The sequence below is a fragment of the Notechis scutatus genome, chromosome 1, assembly GCF_049901735.1.
Source record: "Notechis scutatus isolate UNSWTSFEM ecotype Mainland chromosome 1, rNotScu1.2, whole genome shotgun sequence".
NCBI lineage: Eukaryota > Metazoa > Chordata > Lepidosauria > Squamata > Elapidae > Notechis > Notechis scutatus.
Genome location: NC_142009.1, coordinates 238379266 through 238397780, shown reverse-complemented (window position 1 = coordinate 238397780; position 18515 = coordinate 238379266). Strand labels below are relative to the sequence as shown.

Here is an 18515-nt window from a genome sequence, read left to right as displayed (position 1 = left end):
TCTCAAACAACTGGATGAGCCCAAGTGGCATGGAATGTTTCCAGAGCTTGACTCATGAGGAAGTCAGGTAGAAGGGCAAATCTTACAGCCCTTTTTATCCAGTCTTCCACTGTTTGGAATGCTCATCCTGGTGCTGGGATAAGTAGCAAGAAGGAAATTAATGTTTGTATTTACATTGATTGGAGAGGAAGGGATTACAAGAGAGTGAGCAGGCACATGGTTGGAAGTACACAAAAGAAATTCATGAACACTGGCTGATTCCCTAGCATTCTTGAGCTATCAGCCAGAGGACTCTAATCTACTAATTAAGATCATAGAGCTGAGCTTGTTAACTTGCAGTTAGTACTTTTTAGGGATGTGGAGAAAAGCAGCTCAGGAAGAGATGTTTAAGCAGTCTTTCCACTTGGTGAGGAGGGGAAAGCAGGTCAGCAACAGGGCATTGCAATACTGTAATGGCAAACATGATTAAGAGAGAGACATTAGACATGTTGTAAATATATGCATTGGTTGCATGTTTACTTTTTTCTCACAGTTATAATTGTGAGTGGACCTCTATTGAAGCAGTTGCTAAACAAAGACAATATATATTGATTAAGATGGCAGTTAGTGTTCTATTTGCAGTATGCTTACTTATATATTAAATTGTTCTAAAATAAAATGAGGTGGGATTATTCTCATAGGGATCACGTTAAAGATCTGACCGATATGGTATGTGTGAAATATAAAGCAGTGATCCCCAACCTTTTTTACGCCGCGGCCCGGTATCCCCAACCTTTTTTATGGCGCGGCCCGGTACCGACATCAGCTGGGCGCCGCCATCTTGTTTTGATGAAAAAGTGCTTCCGGTGAGCTCACCGGAAGCACTTTTTCATCAAAACAAGATGGCGGCGCTCTGCACTCAGTGAGCTTTTCCGGGTAGAAATGGCTTTCTACCTGGAAAAGCTCACCGAGCGCTAGGCGCCGCCATTTTGTTTTGATGAAAAGTGCTTCCGGTGAGCTCACCGGAGCACTTTTTCATCAAAACAAAATGGCGGCTAGCAACCAGCGGCCCGGTAGGACTTGTTCCACGGATCGGGACTGGTCCCCGGACCGGTGGTTGGGGACCCCTGATATAAAGAATGGTTAGAAGCAGAAAAGAATGGAACATCAGAAATAGATACATTTAAAGAGGGCAGTTGGGTGGATGAGAGTATAGTGGGCATTATCTAACTGGATTATGTGTTTTCCTCCATAGGTATATATTGGCGAACTTCCTCAAGATTTCCTTCGTATCACCCCAACGCAGCAGCAACAACAAATCCAATTAGATGCTCAGGCAGCTCAGCAATTACAATATGGAGGAGCTATGGGTACTGTTGGGAGACTGAGTGTCACTGTAGTGCAGGTATTTTAAAAAGTACACTTTAAAATATACGTCTCCATGTCAGCCTATAAAATTAAAAGAGTATCACTGGCTCCTGGCTAATAATTATTATATATTGTTCTTACAGGACATAACAAATTATATGCTGTAGTAAACATACATTATTTCTAGAATTGTATATTGTTGTAGTAGTACAAATTATCTTTAAAGTCAATCAGCCTCTAGTATGAGTATATACATTTAATTAATATGTGGTTTTTTATTAGGAGGTTTTAAATCATCTAACATCAAGTACATAATATGTCTGAATGTGGTCAAGGAGGTTACAGATTCATTCCTACACAAAGGACTGGTCTCAGTTTCATTAACAGATTACTCTCATATTGTCTTTAATTTGTCTGTTTGGCAGAAATCCATTTTGATCAGGATGGATAAAATTATTTAAGTATTTTTTAAGTCTTTCTGCCAATATTGAAGCAAAAATTTTATAATCTGCGTTTAGAAGGGAAATAGGTCTATAGTTCTTGATTGGTAATGGATCGGCCTCCTCTTTTGGAACAAGTGTAATATAAGCTTCTGACCATGATTTAGGTATCTTCTTCTTTAGCATAACTTCATTCATAACTTCTAGCAATGGGAGATTCAACGATTCTTGTAATGTTTTATAAAATTCTGCCGGGAGTCCATCTGGGCCTGGTGCCTTTCCATTATTTTGCTTCTTAAGTGCTTCAGTTAACTCCATCATAGTTATATTGCTTTCTAACATTTTTTCAGTCTCTTTAGGTATCTTGGGTAAATTAGCATTCTGTAAATACTGCTTAACTCTTTCCTCATCAATATTCTCTTGCTTATGTAATTTCCCATAAAAGTCTCGAATGATTTCCTTCTTCTCTTTACCATGGCAAACTTGGCCTTGATCATCTATTAACTGCAATATTTTCCTTGATTCTTTCTCCTTTCTCAGTTTATATGCTAACCATTTACTTGGTTTGTTTGCATCTTCAAAGTAGTTCTGTTTAGCACCTCTAATTTTCTGTGCTAATTCCTCTTTCTCTATTTGACCCATTTTGTGTTTAATTATATCCATTTTTAGCTTAATGTCCTTTTTCTGTGACATTTTCTGTACCTCTTTTTCAAGTATTTTATACTCATCCTCTAGAGCCTTAGAGGCTTGCCTTTTCCTAGTATTCCTTTTCCTTGTATAATCTATTATCAAGCCTCTAGCATATGCCTTCATTGTATCCCATACATTCTGAATTGATGTATCTTTTTTTATTTTCTCTAAATAAAAAGGCCAATTCTTTCTCCATCCACTGTGTGAAGTCTTTTTCCTTTAAAATAGTATTATTTAACGTCCATCTCGACCTTCTTTTTTGTCCTTTCCATTTAATTGTCATTGGATTGTGATCTGCCCAAGTACTTATTTCAATATTTATTTCTTGAATATTAGATATTAATTCTGTTGACATCCATATGATATCTATTCTGGACCATGATAAATGTCTATTTGAATAGAAGGTATATTGTTTAGTTTTAGTATTTCTTTCTCTCCATGTGTCTTTTAAATTTAATTCATCAACCATTTTAAAAAAGGATTTTGGGAGAGTCTGTTTTGCTTTGTTGTTGTTGCTGTATAGTCCAATTTATTGTCTACAATTCCATTAAAATCTCCCATCATAACTATATTGGCATAGTCCAGTTCAATTATTTTCATATGCAATTTTTTGTAAAATTCTTCTTGTTTGTCATTCGGAGCTTAGATTGCAATCAGGAGTGTTTTCATATTATTGTCCATTATTTCCACCATTAGTACTCTTCCATCTTCATCAGTATAAATCAATTTTGCTGGGGTGGTCTCTTTAATATATAAAACCACTCCTCTTTTCTTACATTGGGTCAAGGAGGTAAATATTTTCCCTAATTTTGGCTGTACCAACAATTGTTCATATTGTTTTTTAATATGTACTTCTTGTAGACAAATTATATCAAATTTTAATTTCTCTAATTTATGAAAAGTTTTCCTTCTTTTGGCGGGTGAGTTAAGTCCATTTATATTAATTATAATCAGTTTTTTCTCTTCCATGGTTATATTTTATAGTTGGGTTTAGCAGCTCTTGTAGATCTTGGTTCACGTTGTTCTTTGGCTCCCTCCTTTCCACCTACTGCATCTTCTTCTTTTTCAGTCTCCATTTGACAGTCCTCTTGGAATTCAATTAGTGAGATCTCTTTTTCTGCCTCTTCCTCTTTCCTTCCAAAAAATTCTGTATAAAATAATTCAGCTTTCTCAGTTGAATCAGTTCTATGTCTCTGTTCTTGCCATGTGAACATTAACCCTTCTGGAATCAGCCATCTATAATTCACCTCTTTTTTAAGTAGCATTTTAGTCAGGAATTGGTATTCTCTTCTCATCTCTCTCACTCTTCTGGGTATTTGTTTTAAGACCACAATCTCCTTGCCTTTGTATTTCAATGTTTTCTCTCTTGCCACTCGCAATATTTGCGTTTTAATGGCTTTCTTTGTAAATCTAATATGAACTTCTCTTGGTAAGCTATTTCTCATCGCATATCTTGTAAAGATTCAATATACCTCATCTATTCCATCCATCATCTTCTCTTCAGTTATTTTCAAAGTTTCGGCCAATATTTCTATCATTATCAGCTAGATTTTGTCCTTTTTCTTCCTCTATGTTTTGAAATCTAAGATAAAATTCTAATCTGTCCATCTCCCATCTCAGCATACCACTTTTATCTTGTTCAACTACAGTTAATCTGTTATCAATGTTTCCAATCTTCTTGTCTCTTTGTTTATCTTCTTCTTCAATTTTTTGGAATCTCTCGTCATATTTCGACATCATTTGTTGAATGTTCTCCACTTTTTCATCAGTTTTCCCTGTTCTTTGTTCGATGTTCTCTATTCTCTTTTCAATAGTCTCTGATCGTGCTTTAATATCTTGGATTCCTTGCATAATCATCTGTAGAGTCACTTTTTCTTATTCTTTTTCTTGCTTTAACATTGTCTGTATTGAACGTTGTCCTCCAGATGGTGGAGAGGCAGAAGTAGAAGTTGAGGATCCAGGAGCTGTAAGTTTCCTACTCATTTTAAACAATTCAAAATCTTCAGGTTCTTCTAAACCTTAATCCAATTGTGAAGTAGCCAATTATAATTCAGAGTAAAAAATAAAAATGGTAGAGAGGAAAAAAGCCCAATAGTAATAAAAAAAAGGGGGGGGGGAGACAAAAATTCTTCAGGTTCTTGTAAACCTTAATCCAATCAGTAGTTAAATAAAGAAAAAGACTTAAAAAAAACAAGAGAAGGGGAAAAATTCTTCAGGTTCTTCAACACCTTAGTCCAATTGAAAGGTCTCAAATATAAAAAAGTGCATAAAAATGAACCAAAAGGGTAGATAAAAAAAAAACAAAAAATGCCAGGAAAGAAAAGAGAAAAGGCTTTTAAGGCTTTCCCTTTAAAATAAAAAGCAAACGTGGAGATTGGACTTCCAAAAAAAAAAAAAAAAAAAGACAAAAACAAGCTCCAACCAGGCCAAAAACCCAAATAGTTATTACAAGAATAAAGATTTTTTTAAAAAAATACAGTAAAGCTGGTAAGGAGGGATAGCACAGCTTAGAAAAAATAAAAAGAGCACACTGCACTTTGCACTAAACAGTTATCCAAGGCTCTTATTATAACTCTCTTCTCCAAAGACTTATCACCTTTTCTTTTCGTAAGCTTCAACACCAGGCTCCAGCTGTTGATAGAAATCCAGAAGAGCACCTGCAATAACACTCTCCCATGCTCTTCCCTCTATCTTATCTCATAGCAATGTCCTTGAAAAGGAGTCTCAGTTCTTTCTTTCTCAGCTTTCTCAGCTTCGTCTGGTCACAGGAAATAAAGCATTTTCAAGCCTCTAGTTGGCAGTGTTACAAAGTTTCTTTGCTCTCACTTTCCCCCTCCTTTCCCAAGCAAAACGTAATAAAAATTACCAAAAAAAGAGGAAAGAAATATTAAAAAAGGGAAGTAACTAAGTAACTAAAGGGAGTCTCTAGCCTGAAATATTACAAAATCAAAAAGGAGAAGAAAAGATAGGTATAAATAAGAAAAGAACCAGTCCAGTTTCAAAAATACAAAATCACGTATAGAAATCCAGCAATGAGAAAAAACAAAACAAAACCTTACCTTGACACTTCCGTTTAAAATCGCCGCTTAATCACTTCTGTCAAAACTTTTACAGATTCTTTCTTTTCCTTAGGGTGTCCTTTCAAGTCTTAGAATAAAAAAGTTCTCACCAAACCGACACACTCTCTCTTTCTGCTCTCTTCCGTTTCGGAGCTGTCCCAACTTCAGCAGCTTAAATGGCTGCCTCTTTGCCGCTGGCAAGAAGAGCTTCTGGATCTACCAGGGACTTTGTGGTATCCCTGGGATCAACAGGATGCGCTCTTCACTTTCACCATCTCTTCGGGACGGTTTAGATCCGTTTGGACCGTCCAGGGGCAAAGATATCAGCTGCGATCTCAGGCCTCCGAGATCGCATGCTGTATTGTCGCGACACCAGCTCCGCCCTCGCCATGGGGTCTTTCAAGGTCCCATTTTATTCCTTGTGTTCACTGCCTATATGAACAGCTGGATAAGAATATTGAAAGATTAAGAATAAATGCCCTCTCTAGGCTAATGGTAGTCAGTTCCCTTTGTCCTTTACATCAGATTAAGGAGAGGCAGCAGAATGCTGAATTAATGCCTGGCTGCAATAATCAAGGCCAAAAAACCTGAATTTCAATCTAGATAAGAGAATTCCTCATCTATTTATATAAATAGCATATAGCTTTAAACTTACCCGTTAAAAGATCAAGGCTGTAACTTGAGATGGGTGTGTGTGGCATTCCTTTTTTTTTTTTTTTTATATAAAAATTTTATTGATTTTAACAACAAATAAAAACACATAAAACATAAAACATAACATAAGAACATCGTCATTCTTCATAAATTTACAGACAGTGTATCGGTTGGTTTATCACTCCTTTTTGTGCATCTATTTCATAGTCATCATAATAATTATGTTACATAATAACTCATATTATCAATCAACAATTATATATCCTAATATCCTTATTAAACAATCATTTGACTATAATTTAACTAATTCATGCTTGAGCGAGATAACTATAATTTAGTTAATTTATAACAAATCGTAAAATCATACCAAGTCTATCTTAATATAATATTCTAAAAATATTATCAAAACCAAAATATATATATATTCTATTATTATATTGTTTTATCTAACCATTGATAAAAAAGATCCCAAACTTCATAGAATTGTTTGTCTTCTTGTTCTCTAATTTCAAATGTCAATGTACTCATTTCAGCACATTCCAGTATTTTCTTAATAATTTCTTCCTCTAATGGTATTTTCTCACTCTTCCAATTTCTAGCAAATACAATCCTAGCCGCTGTTAACACATTTACAATCAAATACTTTAAGTTTTTATTAAATGTATCAGGTAAGATTCCCAATAGAAAATTCTCTGGTTTCAAATCTATATGTTTTTTTGTCATTTCTTCCAACCATATGCGAATTCTAGTCCAGTATTTCCTGGCCTCCTCACAAGTCCACCACATATGGTAATATGAGCCAGGGATCTGATGACATTTCCAACACTTTTCGGATTTATTCTTGAACATTCTTGCTATTCTTGTCGGGGAAAATGCCACCTGTAAAACATCTTATACAAATTTTCTTTATATGCTACTGACATTGTCATTTTATAATTTTGAGACCACAATTTTTGCCATTTTTCTAAATCAATCCCATATCCAAAGTTCTTCCCCAAACAATCATTGTTTCTTTGACTTGTTCTTCCTCTAATTTAATTTCCAACAAATAACTATATAGTTTTTTAATCACTTTTTCATCAGCACCTGTCAAAATCCCATCTAAATCAGTCAATTTATCATAAAATCCTTCTGTTTTAGAATCTTTAAGATACCTTGAGTGTATTTGCGCATATGAAAACCAATTCATCTTTATATCTTGTTCTTCTAGCTTTTGCATCGCTTTTAAGTTCACCCTTTTCATCCAGTATTTCCCCATATCTAACTGTTTGTTCCTTCTTATAAATTATGGGATAGGAAAAAGCTTCAATAGTTGATAACCAAACTGGAATTTTCAAATAACATTGTTTCTTAATTTTCTCCCAATTCAACCATAACGATTCCCTTATATAGTGCCTTCTGAAATAACCCTGCGATTTAGTTCCCTTATACCATAAAAAAGCATGCCAACCCAATAATAAATCATGTCCTTCCAATGCCAATAATCTAGACTTTCTTAACGTTATCCATTCTTTAACCCACATTAAATTTGCAGCTTGATAATACAACTCCCAATTAGGAAGGCCAAATCCTCCTCTAATTCTAGCATCCTGTAAAAGTTTTAATTTTATTCTCGCTTTCTTACCTTGCCATATATACTTCAACACCATTTTATTTAATTCATCAAAATAGTCTTTACCAAGCCTAATTGGTATTGTTTGAAACAAATATAAAATTCTGGGTAAAATATTCATTTTAATTGTTGAGATTCTACCTATCAAAGATAATTGTAGATTTTCCCATTTTTTCAAGTCAGATGCTATCTGCTGTTTAAGTTTAATATAATTATTCTCTTTCAGTGTAGTACATCTTGACGTCAAAATTATCCCCAAGTATTTAACTTTATTCGTAACTTGAATTTTCAATAAGTCTGCCAACTCTTCTCTTTGCCTTAATAACATATTTTTTGTCAGAATCTTTGTTTTGTCTTTATTTATTTTCAAGCCAGCCATCTCACCATACGTCTCTATCTTTTCCAGTAGTTTTAAAGCTGTCTCTAGAGGGTCTTCCAGAATAAAGACCAAATCGTCCGCAAAGGCTTGCAATTTAAATTCCTCCTTTTTAACTTTCATTCCTTTTATATTTGTATCCTCTCTAATATTTCTATTTAATACTTCCAAAGTCAATACAAATAACAAAGGGGATAGTGGACATCCTTGTCTTGTGCCTTCTTTAATATTGATAGTGTCTGTAAATTCTCCATCTATCATCACTTTTGCTGTTTGCTTATGATATATAGCTTCTATTGCTTGAATAAATTTTCTAGCAAAACCCATCTGTTCCAATAATAATAACATAAATCTCCAATTCACGTTATCAAATGCCTTTTGAGCATCTAAAAATATCAAAGCCATTTGCTTTTCAGGGTGTGCCTCATAATATTCCAAAGTGTCCAAAATTACTCTCATGTTGTCTTTAATTTGTCTCTTTGGTAGAAATCCATTCTGATCAGAATGAATAAAATTATTTAAGTATTTTTAAGCCTTTCTGCCAAAATTGAAGCAAATATTTTATAATCTGCATTCAATAAAGAAATAGGTCTATAATTCTTAATTTGTAATGGGTCAGTCCCTTCTTTTGGAATAAGCGTAATATAAGCTTCTGACCATGTTTTAGGTATTTTCTTATTTATCATAACTTCATAATTTCTAACAATGAAATACTCAATGATTCTTGTAATGTTTTATAAAATTCTGCCGGGAAACCATCTGGTCCTGGTGCTTTCCCGTTATTCTGTCTATTAAGTGCTTCAGTTAATTCCATCATTGTTATAGGATTTTCCAACATTTTCCCAGTTTCATCAGATATCTTGGGTAGGTTGGCATTTTGTAAATACTGTTCAATTTTCCCCTCATCAAAATCCTCCTGCTTATATAATTGTGCATAAAAATCTCGAATAATTCTCTTTTTCTCCTTATTACCATGACAGACTAGACCCTGTTCATCCATTAACTGTAGTATTCTCCTTGATTCTTTCTCTTTTCTCAGTTTGTATGCTAACCATCTACCTGGTCTGTTTGCATCCTCAAAATAGTTCTGTTTAGCACTTCTAATTTTTTGCGCCAATTCTTCTTTCTCTGTTTGATCCATTTTATGTTTAATTATGTCCATTTTAAATTTAATATCTTTTTTCTGTGGCAATCTCTGTAATTCTTTTTAAATTTAATATCTTTTTTCTGTGGCAATCTCTGTAATTCTTTTTCCAATTTTTTATAATCATCTTCTAAAGTTTTAATCATTTGCCTCTTTCTAATATTTTTTTCTTTGTGTATTCCATTATCAATCCTCTTGCATATGCCTTCATTGTGTCCCAAACATTCTGTATTGAAGTATCTTCTTTTCTGTTTTCATTAAAAAAGAAGGCCAGTTCTTTTTCCATCCACTGTGTAAAATCTTTTTCCTTTAAAATAGTATTATTTAATGTCCATCTAGATCTTCTTTTTTGTCCTTTCCATTTAATTGTCATTGGGTTATGATCTGCCCATGTACTTGTTTCAATATTTATTTCTTGAATATTAGATAATAATTCTGTTGACGTCCACATCATATCTATTCTGGACCATGATGAATGTCTATTCGAGTAGAAAGTATATTGTTGAGTTTTAGTATTTCTTTCTCTCCATATATCTTTTAGTTTTAGTTCCTCTATCATTTCAAAAAGGATTTAGGGAGGATCTTCCTATTTTGTCGTGTTATTTTTGCTGTGTAGTCCAATTCATTGTCTACAATTCCATTAAAATCTCCCATTATAAATATATTAGCGTAGTCCAATTCAATTATTTTCATATGTAATTTTTATAAAATCTTTTTGTTTATCATTCGGAGCATAGATTGCAACCAAAAGTATCTTTGTATTGTTATCCACTATTTCAACCATTAGTACTCTTCCATCTTCATCAGTATAAATCAATTTTGCTGAAATGGTTTCTTTAATATACAATACCACTCCTCTTTTCTTACACTGGGCCAAAGAAGTAAAAATTTTCCCTATTTTTGGTCGCACCAATAATTGTTGATGTTGTTTTTAATGTGTACTTCTTGTAAGCAAATTATATCAAATTTTAATTTCTCTATTTTATGAAAAGTTTTCCTTCTTTTAGTAGCTGAATTCAGTCCATTTATATTCAAAGAAATCAATTTTTTTTCCTCCATAGTTATGATTTATATTTAGGTCTAACGGCTCTCGTTGATCTTACTTCACGTTGTTCTTTAGTCTCCACTTGTCCACCTACTGCACCTTCTTCTTTTCCCATCTCTATTTGGTCCTCTTGAAATTCAGTTAATGTAGTCTCTTCTTCTATCTCTGTTTCTTTTCTTTTAAAAATTCCTTATAAAACGATTCTGCTTCATCAATTGAGCCAATTCTGTATCTCTGTTCTTTCCATGTAACCATTAATCCTTCTGGAATCAACCATCTGTAATTCACCTCCTTTTCCAATAATACTTTAGTCAGGAAACGATATTCTCTCCTCATCTCTCTAATTTTTCTGGGTATTTGTTTTAAAACCCCAATCTCTTTATCTCCATATTTCAATGTCTTCTCTCTTGCCGCTTGTAATATCTGTGTTCTGATAGATTTTTAGTAAATCTAACATGAACTTCTCTTGGTAACTTATTCCTCGATGCATATCTTGTAAAACTCGGTATATCTCATCTATTCCATCCATCATTTTTTCCTCTGTTATTTCCAAAGCTCCAGCCAAGATTTCTATCATTACTGCAGCAAGATCTTGTCCTTTTTCTTCCTCTATATTTTGAAATCGGAGGTAATATTCTGATCTATCCATCTCCCACTTCACCATCTCATTCTTGTTTTGTTCAAGCGTTGTCACTCTGTCATCAATATTTCCAATTTTCTCATCTCTTTGATTGTCTTTCTCTTCCAATTTTTGCAATTTCTCATCTCTTTGATTGTCTTTCTCTTCCATTTTTGCAGTCTCTCATCATACTTCGCCATCATCTGTTGGATGTTTTCAATTTTTGTTCAATACTCCCCATCCTTTGTTCAATACTCATTTTAAGTTCTTGAATTCCTTGCATAACCGTCGTTAGATCCGTTTGTCCTTTATCTTGCTTCGCCATTGTTGAAAGTCGTCCTCCAGTTGATGGGGAAGCAGGAGCAGAAGTTGATGCGCCAGAAGGTAGAACTTTCTTACTCATTTGAATAGCTCAGAATCTTCCCACTCTTTTAATCCAGTTGGCAGTGTAACAATTATAATCCAATTAGGGAAAGGAAAAACGTAAAAAAGAAAAATCAGTAAAAAAAACAAAAAAACCCAAAATTTAAAAAAGGAAAAAAGTTTCAAGGAAAAAAGAAAAACTTCTTTCTTCAGGTTCTTCTAGACCTTAATCCTCAGTTGCAATAGTCAAAAGGAGAATAAAACCCAATAATATTAAAAAAAATAACAATAATAATAAAAGGGAAAAAAAAAGAAAAATTCTTCAGGTTCTTCACACCTTAATCCAATTCGAAATCTCAAGAAAAAAAAACATGGCCACAAAAAAGAGTATATACATACAAAGGTAAAAAAAAGCAAAAGTCCCCCCAAAAGAAAAGAAAAAGGAAAAAAAAAATATTCTGAGGCTTTCCCTTTAGAGAAAAAAAAAATGAAAAATAATAATAATAGTAATAAGCAAAAGTGTACAAATATTACAAAATACTATAGGGTTGAGGAGGAGGGATAAAAGCTAATAACAAGTAAAGCAAAAAGCACACTGCATTTTATTTAAACATCCAAGGCTCTTATTATGGCTTCTCCACAAGTTTCAAAGCCAAGCTTCAAACATTCAGTTGATTGTAGAAATCCCAAAGAGACACCTGTGAAAACATTCTCCAGAGTTCCTCTCTCTATCTTATCAACTCAGTGTCCTTGGGAGAGAGTTTCTCACAGTTCTCTCAACTTCAAGTAAAGTATTTTCAAGCCTCTAGTTGGCAGTGTTGCAGAGTTACAAAGTTTCTCAACTCCACTCCCCCTTCTTCCACCCCCAAAAAAACCAATAGAAAAAGAAAATATGTATATATATATGTGTATATTTAAAAAAGAAAAATTACTAAAGGAAGCCTCTATTAAAAATATAAACAGTCAAAAAGGAAAGATAATTATAGAAAAAAAAAAAAACACCAGTCTGGTTACAATTACTAATCACAATAGAAGTTCGCTAGAAAAAAAAAGTAAAAAGCCAAGCCTCATTTTGACATCTCCTAAAAATCGCCACTAAGTCCATCTTATCAAATTCTGTCAAAAATCTTACAGATTCCTTCTTCTTCTAGGGTGTCCTTATCCCAAATAAAAATAAATAAATCTCACCAGCCGATACACTTTCTCTTTCTTTCTTCTCTTCCTTTCGGAGCTGTCCCTGCTTCAGCAGCTTAATAGCTGCCTCTCCGCCGATGGTAAAGGGGCTTCTTCTGGATCCACCAGGGACTTGCGGTGTCCCTGTGATCAACAGAACGCGCCCTTACTATCACCGTCTCTACGGGACGGTTTAGGTCCGTTAGGACCGACCAGGGCGAGATATCAGCTGTAACTTCGAGCCCGAAATTACAGCTGTAACGCGGCGACGTGGCTCCGCCTTCTCCCGTGTGTGGCATTCCTGAATCCATCTTTGATAGAAGAGTCACAAGGTCTTTGTGACATAAAGCATCTTTCTCCAGCTTAGATTGTACCTCTGCTTGGATGGAAGTAGCCTTGTTTGATAGTCTGATAAATTTTGTTTCGATTACAGCAGTATATTATAAATGCAGTTTTCCTTGAAGAAGGTTTGCAAAATTCATTTAATATAAAATACTATGGTGGCAAAACTGGAACTGAGTGATACAAACATACATTGCAGCTTTCTTTGCTATCTTCACTAGCTCCCACTTCATTTCTAATTCCAATTCAAGTTTCTAATTTTTACCTATAAATTCCTTCAGGGCTTGGTTCTACATTAATCAAATGTCTCTGTGTTTTTGAAAGGATTATTTTAAATTCAGGGTTTGTTTTTTTTACAGAGGAATAGTCTGCTGGTGACTATCATGATATTTCAACCTGATTTTAGGAAAAAATAGTGAATATTTTCTAGGAGAAAGTAGTTTTATCATTTGGTTTTGAACTTTTCTGATAAGATATGTCTTTTGTAATTGTTTGGGGTATAATTTTCTGCTGGCCATTATGTTCAGCCAGGTAATTTCTTTGTAATATTTGTTTATATTTCTCTGAATTTTGTAATTGGCAATCACCATATACCATATGTAAACATATTCCCCTTTGAAGACATTGTATACAGTTCAGAGTGCTATGGAAGAATGGCCTTGATTTTATTTAAGCTTTGTAGAAAACAACTTTTTTGGGTTGATCTGTTTAATATTGCAGTATTTATGTAATTGAGCTTTTTACATGGTTGAGAGAATCATATGTTGACTTGGACTGAATTAGACTTGAATAGAATATTGTAATTCTAATAGGATAGAATTATGTAGATGTTTTAGCCTGGTAATTTGTATAATAGAAAGAATTTAAAATTCATTTCTTTTATAGTGTGTGTGTGTGTGTGTTTTTTTTTTTCTTGTAGGCAAAATTGGCAAAAAACTATGGCATGACGCGCATGGATCCATACTGCAGAATACGACTTGGTTATGCCGTCTATGAAACGCCCACTGCTCATAATGGAGCCAAAAATCCTCGATGGAACAAAGTTATTCAGTGCACTGTTCCTCCTGGGGTGGATTCTTTCTATCTTGAAATATTTGATGAGGTAAGATTGAAAAGGATGGTGGTGGTGTTTTAACTACTTTCACAATGCCTTGCCATTCCAGATTGGATCAGAGTACATATGTACATACTTTTATCAAAGTAATTTCTGGTATTTTTCAAGTCATTTGTGAAATAATCATATTCGTTGTAGTAAATCCGTGTTGGTTCAGCTGATTTGATCAGCAGGTTCCAAGAATTGTAATCTGTTTGTTCAAGAAGGATAAAAGCTTGTGATTGATAAATGAATTAATTAATGAATTTGTATTGTTTTCAACATGGCCTGGACTGATAAGTTCTTTGTAGCCTCTCCACCACCAGTTTCAACTCTGCTACTTTTCATATCTATACTTGCAGCCCTCCCACTTGTGTTGCTTAAATAATTGGTCAGCAGTTAACAGAAGCTCCACACTGTAGGTGTATCAGCAGGATACCACAGAGCAGAATGTAGTTGATGGTTTGGAGGAACATCAGGGAAATTACTATTATAATTTTCTTGGGATTATCCTACAAATGTTGTTTTCATATATATTCTCTCACTGTGTGTTCAGGTCCTACTCTTTGGTATAGGATTAGTCCAAGTCTGATAAATTCAATTCTTTCAAGTGATTATATAGTGACTAATTTATGCAATATTTCCCTAAAACTTGTATTATCAAGTCTTCGGATCTAGTAAGTTGAGACAATTATTTATTTCTACAGGTTGATCATCATTTCATGGTACTTTTTTCAAAAACTTTCTTCACATGTTAGGTTCCATCCAGCCTAAAGTTACTGACTTTTTAAACCATTAATGAAGTACAAAGGTTTTCCAAGAGGCAACTGGACTTTCTGTTTGTTTTTTTGAAGATGTTTCTCTTTTCATTTTGCTTCTTGGATGAGAAGTGAAATGTCTTCAAAGAAAAACCAGAAAGTCCAGCTGCCTCTTGAAAAAGGACCTTTGGGACAACTATGAGCTGGATGACTGAGAATCGATTCAGAAGGAAACTACTATAAAACCAACCATACTGTTGAATTCTTGTGCTGTTACAAAAATGATAGTTTATGTAACTGCAATTTCCAAAGCTATAATTCAAACTAACAGAAATTAAAATATGAGCGATGATAATTGTATTATTATTTTGGGCAACTGACTTACAAATACAATTTTCTGCAGACATATCTAATATCACTGCACAAATAAAAACCTATTCTGTGCAGTTTGTGATAACTTCAATTTTTCTTCACTCAAATCTGTACTGTAAAATATACACCGCTCTGCTTTGCTATATCTGAAGAAAAATAACATTCCAAAACATGTCCTAAAGAATTAGTTTGGTGTAGTGGTTAAGACATGAAGCTAGAAACCAGGAGACCATGATTTCTAGTTCTACCTTAGACACAAAGCCAGCTAGGTGACCTTGGGCCAGTCAAGAAGTGGAAGCAAACCACTTCTGAAAAACTTTGCCAAGAAATGGCAGAGACTTTTCCATGGAATCTCCAAGAATGAGACACAATTGAAAGGGAGGGAAATGTGCAATACTAGGATGACTTTATGAAACTAGGTGATTTATTATGGTAAAAAAACGTCTCTTTTTAAGATTGATGATTTTTTTCTCTTGTCAGTTATTGTATTCTACATCAGCTTCCTTTGAAAAATCAACATTAATACCGGGAAGAACAATGTAGGTTTATCTGGCTATAGAAAACTAAGTAACAATTTAGAGATTGGAAGTGTCTCAAATTTCCTCTTACTTCTCCTGAAGGGCTAAGTGAAGATTGTTGCAGATCTTATCCACAGATACTAAAATTCATAGCAACTTCATTTATAATATGCGTATCTTCCATAGAGATTAAAAATAAAATAACAGAAGCCTTATTTGTATATTTGCTTGCACATATATGAGCAAAAGTAGAAATTTTTATCTGTTTTGAAGCTTGCTTCTCAAATACATCTAACCTTTTACATGCATTCAGCAATGGAATATTTTTCATATAATCATGCTAATGCTTGAGGGTATCTGGAAAGTACATATAGCTGGGCATATTAAAGCAGGAATTCAATCAATGTGATTTATGTGGTCTGGGTTTAAATCTGCAGGTAAGCTGACCCTCACTTTTTTTAACCAAAATACCACAAAAAATGAAGCACCTATAGATAATTTCATGGCTTTTGGTTAAAAATTCAGGGCTCTTCTTAGCAGCAGGTAGACTTATATGCAGATACATATGAAATATATGAGTACTTTAAAAAGTATTACCATATGGATAAGTCCATCAACAGGTAAGCTGAACTCAATTTTTGGGTGTATATTTTGGCACCTAAAATTCTGGGTTTATCTGTGAGTATATATGGTAATATTTCTCTCTCTGAATTGACTTGACTTCTTACCAGGGAATAAACTCACCTGCTTCTGAAAAAAAAGGATTGCAATTTTATGTTACCTCGTCATCTAATCTAGCATTTAGGAAAATCATCTTTTGGAATATATTTCTTCATGTATTTCATTTTCATCTATTTTTCAGAGAGCTTTTTCAATAGATGATCGCATTGCTTGGACCCATATTACTATTCCTGAGTCACTGAAACAAGGAAAAGTTGAAGATGAATGGTATAGCCTGAGCGGAAGGCAGGGAGATGACAAAGAAGGAATGATTAACCTGGTCATGTCCTACACGGTAAGCTAGGCAACTTAAGCTAATGGCTTTAGTTAGGAGTGGAATAGTTGGATCATAAAATATTGTTAAATTGACAGTAAGGGAGAAAGAAACTGTTACTAGCTAGTGATGACTTAGTTAGATGTTATTATTACTCGTATTTATCAATGTATAACACGCACCTTTAGGGCGTATAACACGCATCTTCATTTTAAGAGGGAAATTTCAGGAAAAAAAAATTTCTAAATAAAAACTTTGAAGCAAAAATAAAGTGACTTAGCTCAGAACTTTTTTTTTTATTAATATTATTACCACTTATAAGGTAAATCAGTGGTCCCCAACCTTTTGTTTGGATCCAAATTTTCACTGCATCATTAAACTTTCATTTTCCTAAGTTTATAGAGTACTCCTAAATAAAGAAATACCATTGGTTGTTTTTCTTCAAAACAAATCATGGAAAACATAGGAAATGAGTACAGTTTTAAAACTTTTTAAAAATAAAGATGGCTCTCAATTGCATATGCACAAATGTTGCACATGACTTCATTTACATCACTTAAATAATTTTTAAGGCATATTGTTGTATTCTTCTTAGAGTAGTTTCTAAAATTTGAATTAATTGAAAAGCCTTAAGGAAAAATACAGGACAGATATTGATAGGGGATAGTAAAGTTCTGTAGTTTTCTGTATTTGTTTGTATTCTTGGGACTCAGAAGTTTTCTTTGCCTATAGCACCTTGTTTTAAAAATCAAACTTATCTCTATAAAATTGCTAACTACATAAAAATATGTATTTTTAATTGTGGAAACTGTTATTAGAGCCAATTGGGTCTAATGGTTAAAGCATCAGGCTAGTAAGGAGACTATGAGTTCTAGTCCTGCTTTAGCCATGAAAGCCAACTGGGTGACCTTGGGTGAGTCACACACACTTAGCCCAACTCTCCTCACAGAATTGCTGTGGAAAATAAGAGGAGAAAGGTGTTGGATTGTTTTCTACCTTGAGCTATTTGTAAAAATTGTAAAGGCTGGATACAAAGAAATAAATTTTGCTTTTCTGAAATTGCGTATTGTTTTCTGTAAACTCTTACATAATGGTTCTCAAAAGAGCAGGACTGGCAGAATTTCAGCCAATCAATCAGCTCTTCAGAAATCATTTTAGAATCATTTTAGAAACTTTGCATTATTTCTTTTATATTCTGTAGTAAAATAATACCTAAAATAATACCTAAATATCTGTTTTAAGTTTTCCTAAACTGGTTAGACTAATTTGAACTGTGTAAAAGTTATAATATTTTCCTTTAAAATAAAGGCTCAGGAGCATTTCCCTGAATTTTTTTGCCCCGCTAAATTCTTGTTACATGATTCAAATTGTTATTAAGTGTAGTAAAATAACTGATTCAATTGGAGAGTTTGTGTAAATACTTTTCTTTCCGCCTGCCTTTTTTGTAGCGTATATTTTAAAAAACCTTTTTTCTTATTATTCTATTATTTCCTATTTGAAATCCAGTCTTTACCAGCTGCTATGATGATGCAGCCCCAGCCAGTGGTCCTGATGCCAACAGTATATCAGCAAGGAGTTGGATATGTACCTATTACAGGTATGATATAATTTTCCATTTTTAATCCACACTTAAATTTTTTTTATTAAAACAATAAACATAAAGAGAGGGGAAGGTTGTGTTCTCTGAAGTAACTGAACTATTGAATGAGGAAACATAATTTGAAGATAATAAACATATTTTTTGTTCAAGTTGTCTACAAAGCTTCAGTGAGGCCAATGTAATATTTATATATTATTACTTTAGTTTTGATGTAATTCTAACTGTCATACTGTGATAATGAGTCTCAATGATTTTTGGGCTACCTTTGGGTTATTGTATCCTACCCCACCCTAAGTGCAGCTAGAAAGAGGAGATA

At 33.7% G+C, this 18515-nt stretch overlaps 1 protein-coding gene across 2 annotated transcripts in view; it reads left to right on the top strand.

Moving 5' to 3' along the window:
• Window positions 1–18515, top strand: part of TOLLIP (toll interacting protein) — a 41988-nt gene that overhangs the window by 7607 nt on the left and 15866 nt on the right. For both annotated transcript variants that reach the window (XM_026668246.2, XM_087950825.1), the window contains exons 2-5: window positions 1235–1384; window positions 13784–13966; window positions 16468–16620; window positions 18106–18196. In XM_026668246.2, coding sequence (XP_026524031.1) covers window positions 1235–1384; window positions 13784–13966; window positions 16468–16620; window positions 18106–18196 — 577 coding nt within the window. The remainder of the gene's footprint in view (window positions 1–1234; window positions 1385–13783; window positions 13967–16467; window positions 16621–18105; window positions 18197–18515) is intronic.